We start from the raw sequence: 18,028 nt of genomic DNA on the forward strand, positions 1-18,028 counted from the left end.
ATCGAACGGTCACGTGGACGTGATAAGGGCACAGATTGACAGCCCTAGGGCCCACCCGCACACCCCATGAAAACTTCTTCGCTTTTGTCGGCCGCGTCCGCTTCCCTCCCCTTCCTCTGGTCCCAACCGACGTCGTCGACACTTCACGAGGTATGTACAACCTGTTGCCTCTCCCTGTTCTGCAGCTTCTCAGCTAGTCTGGGAGAGCAATCACCCGGATTCTTTGGTGTTTTCTTACTTGCAGGTGTAGCAACCGACAGCAATGAAGACAACCAGAAAGGCCGGCGTGATACGCTTCTCCTCATACGGCACGGGCTGAAGAACCCTTCATGGACTGCATCAGGGGCACTCTTTGCGCTCGAGGACTACTGGTGGCTGACTATTGGACTCCGGCAAATCCTCCTCGCGCCTGAAACGGCGCCGAGAGGATTCTAGGTTGGAGTTATCTTCGAATCAGATACCTCATTTCCCCTCGTATTCCCTCGATTTGAGAATCTCGCTCTCCCACCGTCAAAATGGTCAAGACTTCCGTCCTCAACGATGCGCTTAACGCCATCAACAACGCCGAGAAGGCCGGTCGCCGTCAGGTTCTGATCCGCCCCTCCTCCAAGGTCATCATCAAGTTCCTCTCCGTCATGCAGAAGCACGGTACGTTCTGTCCCATCCGATTGCTGGACACTGGAATGGAAATGAGTTTTCGCAAGAATGAGTTCGATCCGAGCGCCGGCATCACACGTAGTAGTCCACAGAATTTCGGGTTGATAACTAGGCGGTCTGTTTCGCAAATCACACAACGCTCGCCCTTTAAGTGCCCGATATATTGAAGCCGGCGAGGATCTTACAAGTTTCCGAAACTCATTTTCATTTCTGTGTTTGGTCTAACCTTTAAATCCGCGCCACAAACCACTAATTCTTCTCCCTCTTCAGGCTACATTGGCGAGTTCGAGGAGGTCGATGACCACCGTTCCGGCAAGATCGTTATCCAGCTCAACGGTCGCCTCAACAAGACCGGTGTCATCAACCCCCGCTACCCCGTCCAGCTCCGTGACCTCGAGAAGTGGACCACCCAGCTCCTCCCCTCCCGTCAGTTCGGTTTCGTCGTTCTGACCACCTCTGCTGGTATCATGGACCACGAGGAGGCTCGTCGCAAGCACGTTGCTGGCAAGCTCCTCGGTTTCTTCTACTAAAAAGTTTCACATGGCCATGTCCTGAAATGATTGGAATATGACTTGTTATGATGTGGACGAGGGATGTGCTCTCTGTTGCTTGTCTTGGCGGAGAGTTTTCGGAATCGATACCCCCGGCAGAAACGCCATAGATAGTTTATTGATTTAGAGTGATCTCGTCCACCCAACAAGGATTTTTCCCGTCGTTTCATCAAGCTTCCATGTTTCTATCCGTAGAGCAGTAGACCTAGGCATAGTATGGGCATAGTGTAAATCTCTCTACGCTCGGACCGAGGCCGACTTCACAATGTCCGCTGACCGCTCGCGCTAGTTACTGCTTCACCCCAGGAATTGCCCCGCAGTCTGCCATCAAGTACTGTGTGTACTTTGTGCTTGCATACATTAAGGCCGCTGTATACCACCATGCCTCTCGACACAATCTACCTCACCCGTCATGGCGTGTGTATTACCAGTCTGTCCCTTGAGCAACCCTTCACTTACTAACCGTGGCTCTCCTATACTCAGCACCGCCTCAATTGGACGATAGACTACAAAACGGGCACCTACCATGCTCAATTTCCCACCCCCACAGGCAATCCAGCTGATCCCACCCTCACCTCGCACGGAGTGCGCCAGTCCCATGAGCTCGCTGCGCATCTGACCAGCGATAGCGTCCATCCGAAACCTTTTCGCGTCTACTGCAGCCCGTTCTACCGATGTCTCCAGACAATCCAGCCATCCGTGGAGGCACTCAAAGAGCTCCACCAGAGCAGATACTCGAAAGCTTGTACCTCTACGACAGCCACGACTGACAGCACCATTGAACCCCACGCAGACTTTGACGTGCGCATTGAGAATGGTCTAGGGTGAGACGCGAATTCCTTTCCGAATCTACGCGAACCTTTCCACTAATGCAAGCATAAAATCATGATCAAAGAGAATGGTTCGGCCACACCACCTTCTTCGAACACCCGCAGCCCGCCCCGCATTCCATCCTAGCCACCCACTTCCCGACCCTCCTCCCTCTCCCTCCTGCTACATCTCCTCCCCCTAGTGTCCGGGACCGAGGAGGAAACCCCTCCACCTCGAACCCACCAACCACACCCCATGTGATCCCCTCGCCCACCGGCGAAACCATCGCCCAACTCCACGACCGCGTCGCCACCGCCCTCGCCGGCATCCTCGCCGACGTCGACGCCGAGATCGCCGCGCTGGAGGCCGCGCAGCCCGCCCACGAACCCCGGACCAGCAAAGCGATCCTCATCTGCTCGCATGCGGCGCCCTTGATCGCCATGGGCCGCGCGCTGACGGGCCACATGCCGGCGGATCCGAATACCGAGGACTTCGCGGTGTTCACGGCGGGGCTGAGTACCTTTCGCCGCCGCCGTCGCGAGAGCGGGGAGCGGGGTGATGCTTCTCCCGGGCAGCAGGCTGAGATGCCATCACTTGCACGGGGGACGAAAGTCCTTCGGGCTGGTACAACAGTCCTGGATTGGCGTGGGGGCAAAGGTGTCGCTGGTGGGTGGGATTGTGTGCGGAATGGTGACTGTGAGTTCTTGAGTCAGGGGGCTGAACGAGGGTGGTTCGTATATCCTTTTCCTTTTCCTTTTCTTCTCTTGTGATTCGGTTTTGTGGTTGGTGGACCTGGAGCTTGCGCTAACGGGTGTTACTCCTTGTAGGCACTTTGATGGAGAAGAAGGGTTTGATACGGGCCCTATGGCGCCAGAGGAGGCGGGGCCGACGTCGAGTTTGGATACTATGACTACCGATGGCGTAGGTGAGCGGGGGATGAAATTGTGACACTGACGCGTGGTCTTTGGTTTGGGGGGTGGGAGTATAAATACTGATGGTAAGAGCTATGTTACTGGTAAGGAAGGCATATATATCGGATAATCCCCAGTCATCGTCGACACTACTTCTCTCGCTAAGGGAATTATAGATTATGTCCTAGATTATGTCCGACTGAAGCAGCAAGGGTAGACTACAATTACATATCAATGAGTAAATTCAATACTGAGGCTAAAGGCTTAAACGCGGGCGGGGGTTCAAAGGAGATATGTCGCATGTAAGCCAAATGCGGATAAAGTACAGTGAGAGACAAAAACAAAAGGTGAAGTCAGTGGCAATATGGCTGATGACTTGCTACATCAGTTCTCGGCTGCCTGGGGTATCATAGTGTGACCTTCACTCTGCGCTGCATCCACGTGGTTCTCCTGCTCTTCCTGCTGCTCCTGCTGCTGTTGCTGCTGTGCTTCCTCACGTTGACGGCGTTCTTCCTCCTCCCGTACGCGCTGCGCAGCTTCCGCAGCATTGCGCACCGCAACCTGGCGCTCGCCTACTCCGGGCACCAGGCTCGCAATGAACAACGCCACAGATCGCTCCACCCTCCGCAGCTGATGACGCATTTCACCTACAACCCCTGTGCGGGGATTGCCGTTCGTTGGGCCACCACCACTACCACCACCAACAGCACCTTGGCCACCGTGGCCTTGGGCCTGAGCCGGCTCATTAGGCGTCAGATGAACTAGACCTTCAAGGTGTTGCTGCACCGGAGCCACAAACAACTGGTACAGTCGCTGATCCACCCCGGTTTCCGAGGATAGCACGAAGAGCACGGCCAGCGTCACAAAGAACACGCGCAGCCAAGTCCCGGGTTCGGTGAACATGTAGCAGAAGAAATATAGCCGGGCGAACTGCCAGAGCCGTAGCATGATCCGCGCAAAGCCCAGTTGTCCGTTCTGGTTGGGGTTATTGTCGAGTCCCCGCTGGTTGAGCACAGCCCGGCGAACGACATTCTCCAAGACGGCTGCGTTCGCGTTGGGGGGAATCTCAGGCACCGGAGCAGTATCTTGGTTTGGTGTGCGATTTGGGGGGTGAGTTGCGCGAAGTCTCTCGATGGTTGCCTGCATAGCCTCTGCCCCTTGGGGCGAGGAAAGGAGCCCCTGGTATCCGTATGGGGATGATAGTAGATACAAGGAAGCTGGTCCAGGTGCGGACATAGCGATCGCAGCACTGGCTGAGGTGTTCTGCAATCGTGGAAACCCGGCTTCAGACAGGCGGAGTTGGTGGGCGCGCGTGTATATATTGAAGACGCGGGACAGTAGCCCTTCCATTGAGCCATCGCGTTCAGCAAGAGGGTTCATACACTGTTCATCCAGGATGGAGAGTAAATGTGTTCGGATTCTAATTATGTGATTCATCGGAGGCGCAATGCCGCGGTTCAGCTGGCTTTCTGCTAATTCCACTTGACGACTCAATATCTGCAGGCACTCTTCCGTTACTAGAGCGCTAGAAAGAGACGCTGTGTTTGAAAGACCAGTGGCTGCCACTGTCTCAGGTGAGAATGTCTGTGGCAGTTCTTGGCGTGTTGTAGACACCGAGGACGATCGATCTGGCCACGTTGGTCGCTGCTGCTGGGCAGCCGAAAGTGCTGGGCTCAAGCTGGACGAGAAGGCGGTTGTGCCTCCCGACAAGTTGCCTCGGTCCCGCATCTCGATCTGTCGGCGAATTGTCTCAATATTAGGTCGCAAGGCCAGTCCGACCTCGGCTTCAGACGCGCCTGTGCGGTCTGGCTCAGCTCTGGGTGTGGGTGGTTCAGGTCGAAGGGTCATCGATGGAAGGTGAATAGCAGAACCCGGAATGAATTGTGGTTGTTGCGGACCAGAAGAGCTGAGGTTGCGTGGTGCCGAAGATTCAGGAGATGGAGGAAGAACAAGATGGATGGAATACTCGGTGGCCTTCACAAATTGCCAGTCAGCTAGGTTATAACAGTGTGATTGCAGGCACAACCAAAGAATCAAGTTCTCTTACATTAGGCGGCTCCAGTACATCTCTCAACGCTGCCGCATCATTCAGCAGTGGCTTCCCACGATAAATCAAACGTTGGCTGTCCGGAGACGGCTGGCTCGGAATTGCTCCTGCGAGTCGAGCCTTCAGATCCGCGACAGTCGTAGATGGGGACACATCTTGAATGGTGTACCGATTAGGAGGAGGTAATGATGGACACAAGACATGCAAGGTGAAGCTCTCAGGCGAGTCCGACGATGCGCTTGGAATGTCTGTAGTCGAGGCCATCTTATGCTGGGATTTTGGCGCTGTTCAGAGAATGATTGGGTTTACAAGCACATAGTCACAAGTTGTAGAACAGTTTCACATCGAGCACGCTGTCGGATAAGTTGGTTCAGGCAATCTGTCTTCCGCCGCGGAAGTACAGTACAGGCCAGGTCCCGGTGCCAACGGTGTCCTTTTCAGTGACACCAGGTCTAGCTGGCACCCACAAGGCGATTCAGATGACGCACAGTCTCGCGTATCACCTATGGGAGTGCAGATCTCTTCAACTGTACAGAGCCAAACAGCAACAACAAAAACCACAGATTGCTGATAAAGATGATGACAAGATGAGTACCGTAAGTATAGACATGCCAAACAAATGGCGGAGATGGCACATTCTGCCGGGCGGTGAAGATGCCTCTTGCCGATCACGCTCAGGAAATGAGGATTGCTGCTTCTGCCCTTCGCCATAAAAGCCCCATTTTCACAATTTCACACCTTACTTGTGCCGGTTAATCGTAATTTTCACGTGCCTCACCCGCCTCGGTTATTGCCCCCCTCTGGGATGACTTCCACCCAGTAGAGACGCATTATGGCCCTGTGCCTGTCCAGTTATTCTGCGCTGTTTCGCCGGAAGGTGTTGATTCTCCCTCATGTGGAGAGGGCTGGATTGATGGAAGTATCGTTGAGGGCCACTGGTCGTCGTCCGGCCGGTGCTCGCCACTTTTCCAAAACCTGGAAACAATCCCAGAATCAAGACCAAAAACAAAACTCGTCTCGTCGCAGCACATTCGGCTCCCGACTCCGTTTCGCGCTCCGCAACACCAAAGTCGAATGGTACCCCATCCCCGTCGGTCTAGGCATCGGCCTTCTCGGCCTGCTGCAGTTCTATAAGGCCCAGCGGGCTGAAAGAGAACGAGCTGAGCGAGAAGCAGCCGGAGAGCCTTTCGACTTCCAAAATGCCCCTGCTCGTCCCAAACATCGACTCAGCGGACCATGGCAGGTCCAGATTATGTCCACCTTGCCCCTTAAAGCTATGTCCCGACTCTGGGGTCGCTTCAATGAAATCGAACTGCCCTACTATTTACGTATTCCTGGCTTCAAGTTGTACTCCTGGATCTTTGGCGTCAACCTTGACGAGGTCGCCGAACCCGACCTTCACACGTATCCCAACTTGGCCGCGTTTTTCTACCGTCAGCTGAAACCCGGTGTTCGACCTTTGGATCCAGATACCCGTGCTATCATCTCGCCTTCCGATGGAAGAATCCTGCAATTCGGACTCATTGAGCGGGGCGAGGTCGAGCAGGTCAAGGGCGTTACTTACAGTTTGGATGCCCTTCTGGGATCTGCCACTCCAACCCATGCGGACCACACCAAGACTTTCACCGACCATCAGACCGAGCCGACCCAAAAGAATGAGGCTAAGATGCTGGCTGATGAGGAATTTGCCGAAATGAACGGTATCTCCTATACGCTACCAACTCTACTCGCCGGCGAACCGGGAGGCGCACGGAAACGCTCGGCCTCGATGGATGCGTCTACTACTTCCAAGGTTGATGCTGAAGAAGAGGTGAAGGCTGACTTGGCCCGTGGCGATGGAACTCCGTGGTACGCCCCGAAGGCAGCCGCCAACCACGCGCTCTACTATGTTGTCATTTACTTGGCTCCTGGTGACTACCATCGCTTCCACTCCCCTGTGCCGTGGGTGGTAGAGAGCCGCCGTCATTTCGCTGGCGAACTGTTCTCAGTTTCACCCTATCTTCAACGCCACCTTCCAGGTCTCTTTACCCTCAACGAGCGTGTCGCCCTGTTGGGTCGTTGGCGTTGGGGATTCTTCAGTTATACGCCTGTGGGAGCGACCAATGTGGGCTCGATCAAGGTCAACTTCGATGCAGAGCTGCGTACCAATAGTTTGACTACGGATACCGCTGCCGACAAAGCTGCCGCCGAAGCCGCAGCGCGCGGCGAGCAATACCCAGGATTTGTTGAAGCGACATACCGCCACGCCAGTCGCACCCTGGGAGGACATCCTCTTCAGCGTGGTGAGGAGATGGGAGGCTTCCAGCTGGGAAGTTCGATCGTGCTGGTGTTCGAGGCACCTATGGGCACCCGCAAGTCGTTCGATGCCGGTTGGGAAGAGGGCAAACGCGAGGGAGGCTGGAACTGGACCATCGAAAAGGGACAGCGGATCAAGATGGGCGAGAAGATCGGATATGTGGACATTCAAAACTAGACTAAGTCGCTTTTAATTGTTTCTGTATGATAGTACTACATTTGTTGAATAGCGAGAATACTTCGTCGGGCCACCACCCCCGCGAGCTCAAAGAATATATTTTATTCCCAAGCCGAGGACTTCAGATCACAAGGAGATTCCAGTACAGTAAAAGGTTCCACTGACACAGGTTTTTCCATGAACCCTGTAAGCATTGAATTGGCTTGCCGACCACCCTCATCATTTGCCAAGGCTTCATTTGTGTTACAAGCTCATTTCTCGAATTGACCAACGTGTTGATCCAGGACGACAATTGCTGGGCTGGACTTATCGCGCATTGCGATAACCGATAAGCCAACACGTGATTGATAACAGACGCGGTCCCATCGCAGCTTCACCTTTTCTCCCCTCGAGACCATCAATCAAAACAATAGCAAGTAACCAACGAGTCGGTCAGCTTGGGAGTCATGGCTATGCGATAATCGATACCTTATATCATACAGGTCAGACATTTCTGTTCAAGAGCACTCTCACCATGCCGCGCCACCACCATATCCTCCGCCGTAACCACAACCACCCCGACACGTCCTCGCCATCGGACCTTCAATATCAACAGCAACAGCAACAGCAACCACCTCCAGCACCCCAACGTATCAGCCGCGCCCGCCTCGGTCAGAGCCACCATGAAACTCCCACCTCCCAGTTCCAGACTCCCCCCTCGCGCGGCTTTCCCATCCCTCGGCTTCACCCATCCTCGGGACCCATAGACGACCCGACCCACCCACTGCATAGTCACCAGCAAGCCCAACAAGCGCAGCAGCAGCGCCAACAACACCCTGCCGCCGCCGCCGCACAAGTCGCATTGTTCTCTTTATTTGGACGCGGGGTTCATGGCCGGGGCCACGGGGATCCACGCCATCGACACCCGCCGCATGATCGGATGGAACAGGACGAGGAGGAGGAAGAAGACGAGGAAGAGGACGAAGATATTGATGATTCAATGCAGCAGCATCGGTATCCCTCGTCTCACCGTCATCTCCGTCATCGCCATCATCATGGTGTAGGCGAGACCGGCCATGATTCGGAGGGAGAAGTGGACGAAGACGACGAGAGATTAGGTCTTCATGCCGCGCATGACGGAGGGGAATTAGAGGCTGAAGAGGAGGAAGAAGTGCTTGAAGAGGAAGAGGAAGAAGAAGAAGAAGAGGATGATGATGATATGCTCGCAGATCCAGATGCTGATGATGGTGATGAGGAGATTTTAGGCGAGAGAGGTAAGCTTTCTTCTTTCTGCCTTTCCAATTCTTACTATAACTACAACCTCTGCCCCCCCTTCCCTCTCCCTGTTTTTGAAAGTCGAATGAATTTCTGACAACACATCTAGATAAATCCCCCACCCCTCTCCCCGCCAACCTCCGCGAGATCTCCTCCCTCGCCTCGTGGACCGTCTCCACCCACAAACCGGGCTGCGGCGTCAGCGCCCTCCGACACCCGTCTCCAACCCAGTACTGGCAGTCCGACGGCCCGCAACCCCATACCCTGACCCTGCACTTCTTCAAGCTCGTCGCCGTGGTGCGCATCCGCGTGTACCTGGATTTTGAGATGGATGAGAGTTATACCCCGACCAAGATGGTATTTCTGGCCGGGATGGGGGGGAATGATCTCGTGGAGTTCGCGACGTGGGAGGGTGAGGGTCCCTGCGGGTGGGTGGATGTGGAGTTGGAAGGGGTCGGCGGGAGGAATACTGTGCGTTCGTTTGGGGAGGTCCAGGGTGGAGCTAGTAGGACGAGGAGGAGGAAGCTTCAGGGGGTGAGAGGGAACCGGAAGGGGATGGGGGCCAGTGGGAGGAGAGGGGCTACGAGTTATGTAGGTAAGGGGAAGGCGAAAGGGAAAGGGAGGGATGTGGGCCACGGGGACGAGGATGATGTGATGATGGATCAGGATGACACGGAGGAGAGTCTATATGAAGATGCGAGGGCTTATAGGTACGAGGAAGAGGAGGAGGACGATGATGAGGAAGATGACGACGACGAGAACGATCCGTACGCAGGGAACGTGCTCAAGGCCATGGTCATTCAGATGAAGGTGACTGAGAATCATCAGAATGGCAAGGATACCCATGTCCGTGGCTTCCAGGTCTTTGCACGCGATGACGAGCGCAAGAGGTTGGCCAATGCCCCGTCGGCGTCGGCGGATGGTAGAGTGCGACGACACAGTGCGCGTCGCTCATTGCGGGGGAGCACGCATGATGAGATGGCCGAGGGAGCCGGTGGTGGAGGACGGGAACATGCAGTTGCCGAAGCTGAGCGCGCTGTGACAGGAGTGGTGGCCAGTCTGGAGGAGCCGGATTGGATGGGCGAGCCGGTCATTAGGTAGCTGGTAGACGGGTGTTCGATTGCATCGCATTTGTATCGGAGTTAGCCGGTAGATACCCTCATTCTGTCTATTCGAAAGTTTTTTTATACTGTGCGATAATTTTTCATATGCGGGGAAGAATATAAGAGTTTGGTATTAATATGGTCATATCTCATTCGGTATCGCTGCCCCCAAAACACACAACTCAGCGGAGAACAAAAGAAAGAACTTTTACGCCTTTTACAACAACTTCTCCAGCTCAGCAGCGATGGCATCGCCGACTTCGCTGGTGGTAGCCTTGCCGCCGATGTCGCCGGTGCGGAGACCGGACTCGATAACGTTGCGAACGGCGGCCTCGATGGCGCGGGCCTCGTCAAACCGGCCGAAGGAGTATTGCATCATCATAGCAACCGAGAGGATGGCGGCGACGGGGTTGACAATGCCCTTTCCGGCGATGTCGGGGGCAGAGCCTTTGGGGGCACCGTGTTAGCATCGAGTACAACGCTGGATACATACACGAACGAAGGAGGTGATAACATACCGTGGATGGGCTCGTAGATACCGTTGACACGGCTCTTGCCGTCGGGGATACCGCTCAGACTGGCACTGGGCAACAGACCCAGGGAGCCGGGGATGACACTAGCCTCATCGCTGATGATGTCACCGAAGAGGTTGCTGGTGACGACGATACCGTTCAGCTGGCGGGGGTTCTTGATCATGATCATGGCAGCGGAGTCGATCAACTGGTGCTCGATCTTGAGCTGGGGGAACTCCTTGGCCATGACCTCGGTGACGGTCTTGCGCCACAGGCGGCTGGTGGCCAGCACGTTGGCCTTGTCCAAGCTCCACACGGGGAGAGGGGGGTTGTGCTGGAGGGCCAGGTGGGCGGCTAGGCGGGTGATGCGCTCGATCTCGGCGCGCGAGTAGGGCTCCGTGTCCATGGCGTATCCGCTGCCGTCGTCCTCCTTCCGGTCGCCGAAGTAGATACCGCCCGTCAGCTCGCGGATGATGTTGAAGTCGACGCCGCGGCACACCTCCGCCTTGAGCGGGGAGTGGTCGACCAGCGAGGGAGCGGCGAAGTTGCAGGGACGCAGGTTACCGAAGGTGCCCATCTCCTTGCGGAGCTTCAGGAGACCCTGCTCGGGACGGACGGCGCCAGTACCCCATTTCTGTAGAATATAGTATATTAGCTGAGGGGCAGCATGGATGGCGACTCGCGGACTGGGTTACGTACGGGGCCACCGATGGCTCCCAGGAGCACGGCATCGGCATTCTTGGCCGCAGTCAGGGCCTCGTCAGTCAGGGGAGAGCCAGTGGCGTCAATGGAAGCCTAAGGTCGAGGTCAGAAGCTATATCAACACCTTCAAAAGGTTCGCACATACACCGCCCAGCAGATGATCCTGAAGGTTGAGGGTGATATCGTCACGCTTCTTCTCAATGACGCGAAGGACCTGATCAGAAGTGAAAGTCAGCATGCATTGCAAGGGTACTTAGCTTCCACAGTCCATTGGGAGGTCACAAAGCTGTATTGCAGCGTTATGGGTGGTTGACTCACCTTGATGGCCTCAGCGGTGACCTGTCAAGTACGTATACGTCAGTCTATGAGCTCCCTAGCGCGGGGTTCCAGGACGGGTATCTCTTACCTCGGGACCGCAGTGGTCACCGGCAAAAACGACGATGTTGAAAGTAGACATGACGAATGGGAGATGGAGGGAGTGAGAGGGGTATTGAGTCAGAATGTTAGAATTAAAAAGATAGCGAGAATGAGAAAAGAGCGGATAAATATACGATCTGGCGGGGGGGAAATGCAAGCCTCCCCCGCGCCGACACCGGAGTTATTGCCGGCACTAGCCGAGACCGGCTAGAAGCTTGAGAGCGGCTGCCCGTAAATTTTACTCCGGGGTATAAACAGACCGAACTTGGAATGAGAAAAGCCACGAGGCAAGAATAAAGGGGATAATATTAGTAGCGAAAGTAGACACGGGTTGGAAGGAGCTGTATGATTGCGAAACACAGCGGAGAACATAATATAGGAAAGAAACAGTATAGATAATAGGTAAACAATGCGCCGAGAATCATTCACCCTTTTGTCCAGAGACAGATAGTCCCTCCACAGACTCATATGCCACAATTTCCTCCCAAAAAATTTATGGAAGTTACCAGAAAGACACCCGGGCTATTGGCCCCAGTTGACAGAACCGACCAGAGCACCAGAACCATGCACGGAAGAAGATTAAAGATAAAACGACCGGCCCAGCAAAGACCGCCGTCCGGCCGACCGGAGGCATCCGGAGAAGAAGCGAGCTCGAAGGTATTCAAACGGCTGACTCGACGGTTGACTCGAAAGAAAGAAAGATCCGGAATCACCACCTGGCGCCGGACATGGCCGGCCCTTAATTGTTCTTGGCCGCCCGCAGAGCCTTCCGGCTAGCCATATCACCTTCAGCCAGCCACTTGCTGGCTTTGACCATCTGCACAACGTTGATGAACTGCTTGAGCGCCATGACTGGGAAGGAGATTCCGGTAATAACCCAGGGCCAGAAGCTGTCAATCTTGTTCGCACGAGCCAACTCAAGGGCGCCTGCACTCCAAGGGCTGGAGTACCCCTCTGGAGGGGGAATGGTCGTGTCGCCAGCCGGGCCCCCGACCTTGGGTTGAAGCAGGGAAGGAGAGAGAGTGGGCGAGGAGAAGGAGAGCAAGTAGAGACCGATGAAGAACAGCTCATTGAGAGCGCAGCAAATGAACAGGACCGTCTGTGCACCATATTAATATACTGACCCAGACGTAAAAACCCCGGAGGAAACTAACCCGACTGTGGTAGTACTGGTACAGGACCCAGCTGCGGCTGGAGTCGACCTTCTTGTGGCTCTGGCTGGAACCTCCCATGCTGAGCGTCGCGTACATGTGCATGTAGTGACTAGCCATATCCAACGCAATCAAACTCTGGAAGACGATCGACCACCGGGGCCAGGCCGAGCTGAGGAACACCAGCAGACACGCCGTTGTGCACCGATCCGTCACCATGTCCAACACGGCACCGAAGGTAGTCGACTGGTTGAAGTATCGTGCCGCATATCCGTCTAGGGCATCCAACAGGCAGGAAACGCTGTAAAGGAGGGAACATGTCCGCGGATGCAGGGGCATGTAGTAAAGCGAAGCCATTGTCAACACCACACGCGCATAACCTAGTTTCCGCGCTATGTATTAGACCCAAGAACCGGGATTCCCACGGAGGACATGTATCTCTCACCAATCAAATTCGGCGCGAATAGGAAAACGTTCTCTTGCACTTCTCCATCCGCAGCAGCTTCCGGGCCATTTTTCGATGACGGCTGGAGCGTTCCATTGACGGCGGGTGACGGATCCGTGGCTTCCAGCTCAGCGGAGGCCTTCTGGCTTCTAGTGCGCGGGCTCATTTTTACTCTGAGGTTGGTTATGTGGAGGAAGCTAAAAAAAAGATTTTATCGATGGACGAAGGTGTAAGACCGAGAGGGGCTTGTTCCGGGAGTTTCCACGAGGTACACACAGCGATCGATAGGAGGGGATGATGAATATGAACGAGATACTGGGACAACGACTTGGTGCTTCAGCAAAAAGAAAAAATGTTAGCAGGGTACCAGACAATCATCTCAAATGGAGAACAATAAATTCCGAAATGATAGGTTGGGGAAGGATGGATCCGGAAGCTCGTGCATATATTGATCTCCTGAATTAAAGCTCTGAAGCACACGTACCGATTTATTGTCCTCACGCGCTTTTATTGTTGCGTTTGGCGAGCAAAGCTACTGCTCCAAAGTGTGATGAATATGACTTAGGATTAGGAAACAGATGCAGCACCCAAGAAAGAAAAGGCGCACAAAGAAGGCAGCGTAAAGGGGAAGAAGGGTGGAGGGAAGAGGGGAAAGTTGTTCGTTCAGGAGAGGGTCGATGAGGTGAGTCGGGTCGCCGCCGCTCTGATTATTGCTTGGCTGTCCGAGTGGGCGCTGTCGATAAGCTGCGGTGATAAGCGGTTGCGACCGTCAACTTAACAGCTACCTAGTAGGCTTCGACCTCAAACACCTGGAGGAACAGTAGGCAATTTTGGAAGCGGCATTGAGCTCATTCTCATAGAAACCATATAAAGTAGACATCACAACTCAATCATTGAAGAGATAGGCATTTTGTACTTCGCAAGCTTCCGATGCTGCTTGCGGCTACAAGCATTCCTTTCCGCTCCGGGCGCGGCTTTAGTGTTCTATTCTAGGGTGACGTTCTTCCATTGCGGTCTGCATGGTACACAGGTCGCATAGACGAAGCTCGAGAGAGAAATAGAGAAACAAATAGTATGATCATGTTCTGCGTGTGTATGTACAAGATGCAGCAATAACAAAAACTCCGCCCTTCGGATCAGTCGGTTTCGACTCGACACGAGAGGTGCACGGATCAGAATGTGAAACTATATACAGAAAGACCCGCCTCTTCCTTCGCTCTATCAATATCTAGCATTGTCATCATCATCATCATCGTCGAGACCGCCGAGGATCGGTTGCTTCTTGTCGCCGCCAATCGCGCGCCTCCTTCGTGCCCATGCTGCCTAATCCACCTTCCAACCGACGTTCCCAGCCGCCTAAGCGAACAACCAGGCAGGTGGCGTTATCCCCGTCGCGCGTCACTTCAGTTGCGAAGCTGACAACATCACGAGCCCCCTGGTCCGGCGTCTTGGCTTCCTTGATGATATCTACTACTTCCTGATCTGGTAGCGTGCCGCTGATGCCGTCCGACATCAGCACCAAGAAGGAATATTCAGCTGGGCCCATTTCCACCCGACGAATTTCAGGCTCGGCCGAGACGCCGATGCGTTTGGATTGCATATCGCCAAATGCCCGCGTGTTTGCCAGCCCACTCATGCGCTCCTCTCCGAAAGAATCCGTGACAAAGGTAGTGGCATAACGACGGAGCCGGCTGGCCTCAATCGGCGAGGAGGGATGGTGGTTGGACGTTAGGGGAATCGCCTGGCCACTTTCAGTCGAGCACAATAGGATGCGAGTATCTCCAACGTGTGATACAAGGAGACTAGACGGAGCTCCTGGATGCCAGAAAGGAGCTGGCGTGGGGGTGGAGATGAGGGCCACACTCGCTGTGCTTCCGCCCTTGAAGCGATTGGTACCACCGACGTTCAGCGCCGGACCGTTTTCAGGTCCGTACAAGATATCATCTTGATACAGGGGTTGGCTGACACGCGCGGGATCGTCATCCTGCTTGGCGGCTTGCGCCGAGACGAATTCTAGATCAGTTCGCAGGAAGGCGTATTCCAAGATCTCCTCGATGGTAACACCAGAAGAGCTCTCCCTGCGCGTGTGCGCAAAGTGAGCGGGAGAAAACCGTTTGAAATAGCCCCCAACGAGAGTCCTCCAGTTCTGCAATAAGATCTTCTCAAGCTTGGCGGCGCGTTCGCAATTACCTCTTTGGAAGATCGGCAATTCGCCAGAGGACGGGTCCGCGCCTCTGGGTATCTGCCCCTGAGGCCCACGCCGCAGACTGGATTGGAGCTCAAATGCGGCTGCAGTATCTTGAATAGCCTCGTGCAGAGTGTCTTTCAGAAAGTTGCTGCATTCTGTTCCGCCATGACCGTCGAAGATGCCAAAGTAAAATACTTGGGGGTCTCCATTCGCATTGTCGGCACCACGGTTTTCACGGGGCGCAGAATCCGGATTACCTGCGGCCAGTTTCTTGATTGTCAAGGATGCTGGTGGCCGCTTCGCGAACGCAGGAATGTCAATGACTCCGGCCTGATATGTGTCCTCGTTGGACGGCCGCGTGCCCCGTGATGTGTGGGCGCCAAAGTGGTGCTTCGCATTGCGAAGCGGAATGCGAACGACAGTGGTGTCCCGATCGACTAAAGGCTGAATAGTGGTAGGGGAATGGGTCGAATCGCCCGTATGAGGCACCGACGCGGCGCGAGGCAATTTATGGAAAGGGGTGAGGGGGCCTCGAGGGTCGGGGTGTAGGGATGACGATGGCAGGCGAGTGACGAAGTAGTCGTGAAATTCGGGTCGCTTAGACCCGGTCACAGAGACACATGGACTCGAATACCGACGGCGAGAGAGTCCAGGGAGAGCTGAACGTATACGAGCAGGTTAGTTTGCGAAAACATGGTTATTAGTGGCACTGAGGCATCGGCTTTGTGAAAGATGCGAATTGCCATTCGGAGATAAGGAAAAGACGGGGAGGTCGGAAAGAGAGAACAGCGCAACCTACGACAAATGTCGGCCAAAGTCCGGGCTCGGACAGAGACTCGCTTGGCCGAATTCACAATCATGAATGACAGAGCATTGGCAGCCCAGAGCAAAGAACAGATGCTTGGAGAATGACACTGGAGAATGAGGAGAAGAGATTGAAGTCAAGAAGAGATGGGTGGGCAATCGGAATTCGCGGGGGAAGGATGATGGGGGAGCGAGTAGGCGGGCGGATTAACATCTGGGGGGGTTTCGGGAATTGAAACTTCGAAGTTATCGGGAATCAGCAGCGGCAACGCGTCTGGATTGCAATACTGAGTATGCATTTCTATGTTGATTCTCACTCAATTCAAGTCCCAAGGAGCTGCAAATAGTGCTCAACAGGTGCAGCTCTATGATCATTATCTACTTGCTCACCATTGAACAGGATCTCCTGGATTTCGAATCATGTTCTTTAATTAGGACTGTACTTCAGACGAATTTTATGCTACTTTTAGCTTATTAAGCAGCACGGCATAACTAAATAACTGAACTATAGAATGATTAGAACAATATTGTATCTCTATAGAATTGCATTCTTTCTATTATATCATGTGTATACCATTTTGGGATACACATGAAGTATAGTGTTATATCAGACATTATAAACGATCAAAGTGATATGAGCTTTGTCGATCTGGAATTTCTCACCATGTGGAAAAGTATGAGTTTTCGATTTGATATCCTAGACAATCTTGATCCTAGTGTATAGCTTCCCGAGATGATCCGTGGCATATATATGACCAGTACACTCATATAAGGTTGCAAGTACCTTTGGAAGATCCGGAGGTCGATTGAATCTCCCTAACGCCATCTCAGCTGCCAGGGCCATCTCCACTGCCAGCAGTGCCGGCCCCAGTCAAACATCAAACTGATGCCTACCGTGAAGCACATATGCATATACAGCCAGGAAACTTGAATCTGCCGAGCCTGCAAGTTCCAGGGAGCAAGATTGTATCTACTCACAAGATGTACGTCCTTGTTTTGTACCTCGTAAGAGCCAGGCTTGCCCAATCTGTTTTTCAGAGTCTGCTTGTGAAATGTCCGGATGGATGCTCATCAAATCGTAAACATCGCCTTCACGAATCTACACGATCGACTGTCCGATGAGGAGACATACTTCGCTGTTCTTGACGTGTGCGGTCGAACCCTTCAGCAAGCCCTGTACTGTACATATACGCCTGGCTTGTTCCTTGGTATCCATCGTCAAGGGTGCAGGAATATCACGGTCGATGTGAAAGGCCGCCAGTTGAGCAGGCTATGATAGCGATTGCAAGGGAGGGTGGGCTTCTAGTCATGTCACCTGTTATGCCATGATGGACTTACCCGTATATTATTAAACAGACACTGTTTGAATGAAATTTCCGCAAGCCTTCACCGCCGACTGTGTCGCATCTATAGGCGGGAAACGCCCTTGCCTGATAATCCTAAGAGTGATGCGACGCTCGAGCATCCAGTATCTATGCCTTCCGGCGTATTCGGGAGAAAGACCCCGGTCAGGCTCGGTCCTTCTGGGGCCCCAGATTCTATGCTCTTCACCGTGGAACGTCACTAGCACTGGTATCGGCGTAGGCTCTTTACTGAAGCAACCCATGATAGACTCGCACCTGATTCTCGAAGCTCGGATCTAACGGCTGATAAAGTGGCTCGAGAGGATGCACCAGCAAGACGACGAGCTGAAAATGACGGCCGACCTTGCAGCTTTCACTGCGGTCGTGATCTTGCACTGTTGCCATCGGCATGGGGTCTGCATCTCACTGCGGATGCAGCATTTCAAGAAATATCCGCGATGCCCACACGCGGTTCACTCGCTAGTGCCACTTCACCAAGGTTATGGAGGCTTTGAATCTGTTGCCGGTCTGGCTAGTCCACCGCACCCAGCCGAAGACGGCTTGCCGTCTGTTGATCCCGGAGACGTAGTAAACATGAGTACACGGCAAATTCTGTGCCTCTAGAGCATAGACTCTTGCGCTTTATCTCGTCGCTTACAG

At 54.0% G+C, this 18,028-nt stretch overlaps 8 protein-coding genes across 8 annotated transcripts; 4 read left to right on the forward strand and 4 right to left on the reverse strand.

Annotated features, from left to right (window-relative positions):
* Nucleotides 1-140: 140 nt before the first annotated feature.
* Nucleotides 141-1,369, forward strand: ASPACDRAFT_74151 (40S ribosomal protein uS8). The gene is made up of 2 exons (XM_020204132.1): nucleotides 141-648; nucleotides 928-1,369. The coding sequence occupies exons 1-2, from the start codon at nucleotides 516-518 to the stop codon at nucleotides 1,185-1,187; spliced, it is 393 nt and encodes a 130-aa protein (XP_020060854.1). The 5' UTR covers nucleotides 141-515; the 3' UTR covers nucleotides 1,188-1,369.
* Nucleotides 1,370-1,589: 220 nt separating this feature from the next.
* On the forward strand, nucleotides 1,590-2,966 carry ASPACDRAFT_38075 (phosphoglycerate mutase family protein; the record flags this gene model as incomplete). The annotated part of the gene is made up of 4 exons (XM_020200387.1): nucleotides 1,590-1,625; nucleotides 1,692-2,032; nucleotides 2,104-2,748; nucleotides 2,846-2,966. 4 exons carry the CDS (start codon nucleotides 1,590-1,592, stop codon nucleotides 2,964-2,966), a joined length of 1,143 nt encoding a protein of 380 aa, XP_020060855.1.
* A 347-nt stretch (nucleotides 2,967-3,313) lies between these two features.
* On the reverse strand, nucleotides 3,314-5,240 carry ASPACDRAFT_38076 (uncharacterized protein; the record flags this gene model as incomplete). Its single annotated transcript, XM_020200388.1, has 2 exons — nucleotides 3,314-4,903; nucleotides 4,977-5,240. The coding sequence occupies 2 exons, from the start codon at nucleotides 5,238-5,240 to the stop codon at nucleotides 3,314-3,316; spliced, it is 1,854 nt and encodes a 617-aa protein (XP_020060856.1).
* Nucleotides 5,241-5,684: 444 nt separating this feature from the next.
* On the forward strand, nucleotides 5,685-7,579 carry ASPACDRAFT_109187 (phosphatidylserine decarboxylase 1). Its single transcript, XM_020195360.1, has one exon. The coding sequence runs from the start codon at nucleotides 5,809-5,811 to the stop codon at nucleotides 7,447-7,449; it is 1,641 nt and encodes a 546-aa protein (XP_020060857.1). The 5' UTR covers nucleotides 5,685-5,808; the 3' UTR covers nucleotides 7,450-7,579.
* A 384-nt stretch (nucleotides 7,580-7,963) lies between these two features.
* On the forward strand, nucleotides 7,964-9,804 carry ASPACDRAFT_38078 (anaphase promoting complex subunit DOC1; the record flags this gene model as incomplete). Its single annotated transcript, XM_020200389.1, has 2 exons — nucleotides 7,964-8,702; nucleotides 8,813-9,804. 2 exons carry the CDS (start codon nucleotides 7,964-7,966, stop codon nucleotides 9,802-9,804), a joined length of 1,731 nt encoding a protein of 576 aa, XP_020060858.1.
* Nucleotides 9,805-9,892: 88 nt separating this feature from the next.
* leu2A (3-isopropylmalate dehydrogenase LEU2) lies at nucleotides 9,893-11,575 on the reverse strand. Its single transcript, XM_020195361.1, has 6 exons — nucleotides 11,427-11,575; nucleotides 11,339-11,359; nucleotides 11,166-11,234; nucleotides 11,018-11,113; nucleotides 10,325-10,952; nucleotides 9,893-10,253 (listed from the first exon to the last, which is right to left on the reverse strand). The coding sequence occupies exons 1-6, from the start codon at nucleotides 11,475-11,477 to the stop codon at nucleotides 10,024-10,026; spliced, it is 1,095 nt and encodes a 364-aa protein (XP_020060859.1). The 5' UTR covers nucleotides 11,478-11,575; the 3' UTR covers nucleotides 9,893-10,023.
* Nucleotides 11,576-11,728: 153 nt separating this feature from the next.
* ASPACDRAFT_74154 (CDP-diacylglycerol--inositol 3-phosphatidyltransferase) lies at nucleotides 11,729-13,611 on the reverse strand. Its single transcript, XM_020204133.1, has 4 exons — nucleotides 13,518-13,611; nucleotides 13,034-13,367; nucleotides 12,592-12,968; nucleotides 11,729-12,536 (listed from the first exon to the last, which is right to left on the reverse strand). Exons 2-4 carry the CDS (start codon nucleotides 13,197-13,199, stop codon nucleotides 12,177-12,179), a joined length of 903 nt encoding a protein of 300 aa, XP_020060860.1. The 5' UTR covers nucleotides 13,200-13,367; nucleotides 13,518-13,611; the 3' UTR covers nucleotides 11,729-12,176.
* Nucleotides 13,612-14,233: 622 nt separating this feature from the next.
* ptcA (type 2C protein phosphatase PTC6) lies at nucleotides 14,234-16,372 on the reverse strand. The gene is made up of 2 exons (XM_020195362.1): nucleotides 16,021-16,372; nucleotides 14,234-15,880 (listed from the first exon to the last, which is right to left on the reverse strand). Exons 1-2 carry the CDS (start codon nucleotides 16,079-16,081, stop codon nucleotides 14,283-14,285), a joined length of 1,659 nt encoding a protein of 552 aa, XP_020060861.1. The 5' UTR covers nucleotides 16,082-16,372; the 3' UTR covers nucleotides 14,234-14,282.
* Nucleotides 16,373-18,028: the final 1,656 nt, after the last annotated feature.

Source organism: Aspergillus aculeatus (genome assembly GCF_001890905.1).
Source record: "Aspergillus aculeatus ATCC 16872 unplaced genomic scaffold ASPACscaffold_1, whole genome shotgun sequence".
Taxonomy (NCBI): domain Eukaryota; kingdom Fungi; phylum Ascomycota; class Eurotiomycetes; order Eurotiales; family Aspergillaceae; genus Aspergillus; species Aspergillus aculeatus.

Excerpts from the sequence above, each read along its gene's own strand:
- leu2A (XM_020195361.1), bottom strand. The coding sequence starts at position 11,477 with ATGTCTACTTTCAACATCGTCGTTTTTGCCGGTGACCACTGCGGTCCC. Across the intron at positions 11,360-11,426 it reads GTGACCACTGCGGTCCCGAG|GTCACCGCTGAGGCCATCAA; the intron begins GTAAGAGATACC and ends CGTACTTGACAG. Across the intron at positions 10,953-11,017 it reads TGGGAGCCATCGGTGGCCCC|AAATGGGGTACTGGCGCCGT; the intron begins GTACGTAACCCA and ends TATATTCTACAG.
- ptcA (XM_020195362.1), bottom strand. The coding sequence starts at position 16,081 with ATGATTGTGAATTCGGCCAAGCGAGTCTCTGTCCGAGCCCGGACTTTG. Across the intron at positions 15,881-16,020 it reads GACTTTGGCCGACATTTGTC|CTCTCCCTGGACTCTCTCGC; the intron begins GTAGGTTGCGCT and ends GTATACGTTCAG.
- ASPACDRAFT_74151 (XM_020204132.1), top strand. The coding sequence starts at position 516 with ATGGTCAAGACTTCCGTCCTCAACGATGCGCTTAACGCCATCAACAAC. Across the intron at positions 649-927 it reads CTCCGTCATGCAGAAGCACG|GCTACATTGGCGAGTTCGAG; the intron begins GTACGTTCTGTC and ends CTCCCTCTTCAG.
- ASPACDRAFT_74154 (XM_020204133.1), bottom strand. The coding sequence starts at position 13,199 with ATGAGCCCGCGCACTAGAAGCCAGAAGGCCTCCGCTGAGCTGGAAGCC. Across the intron at positions 12,969-13,033 it reads ATTCGCGCCGAATTTGATTG|GTTATGCGCGTGTGGTGTTG; the intron begins GTGAGAGATACA and ends CGCGGAAACTAG. Across the intron at positions 12,537-12,591 it reads ACCAGTACTACCACAGTCGG|ACGGTCCTGTTCATTTGCTG; the intron begins GTTAGTTTCCTC and ends TATGGTGCACAG.
- ASPACDRAFT_109187 (XM_020195360.1), top strand. The coding sequence starts at position 5,809 with ATGGCCCTGTGCCTGTCCAGTTATTCTGCGCTGTTTCGCCGGAAGGTG.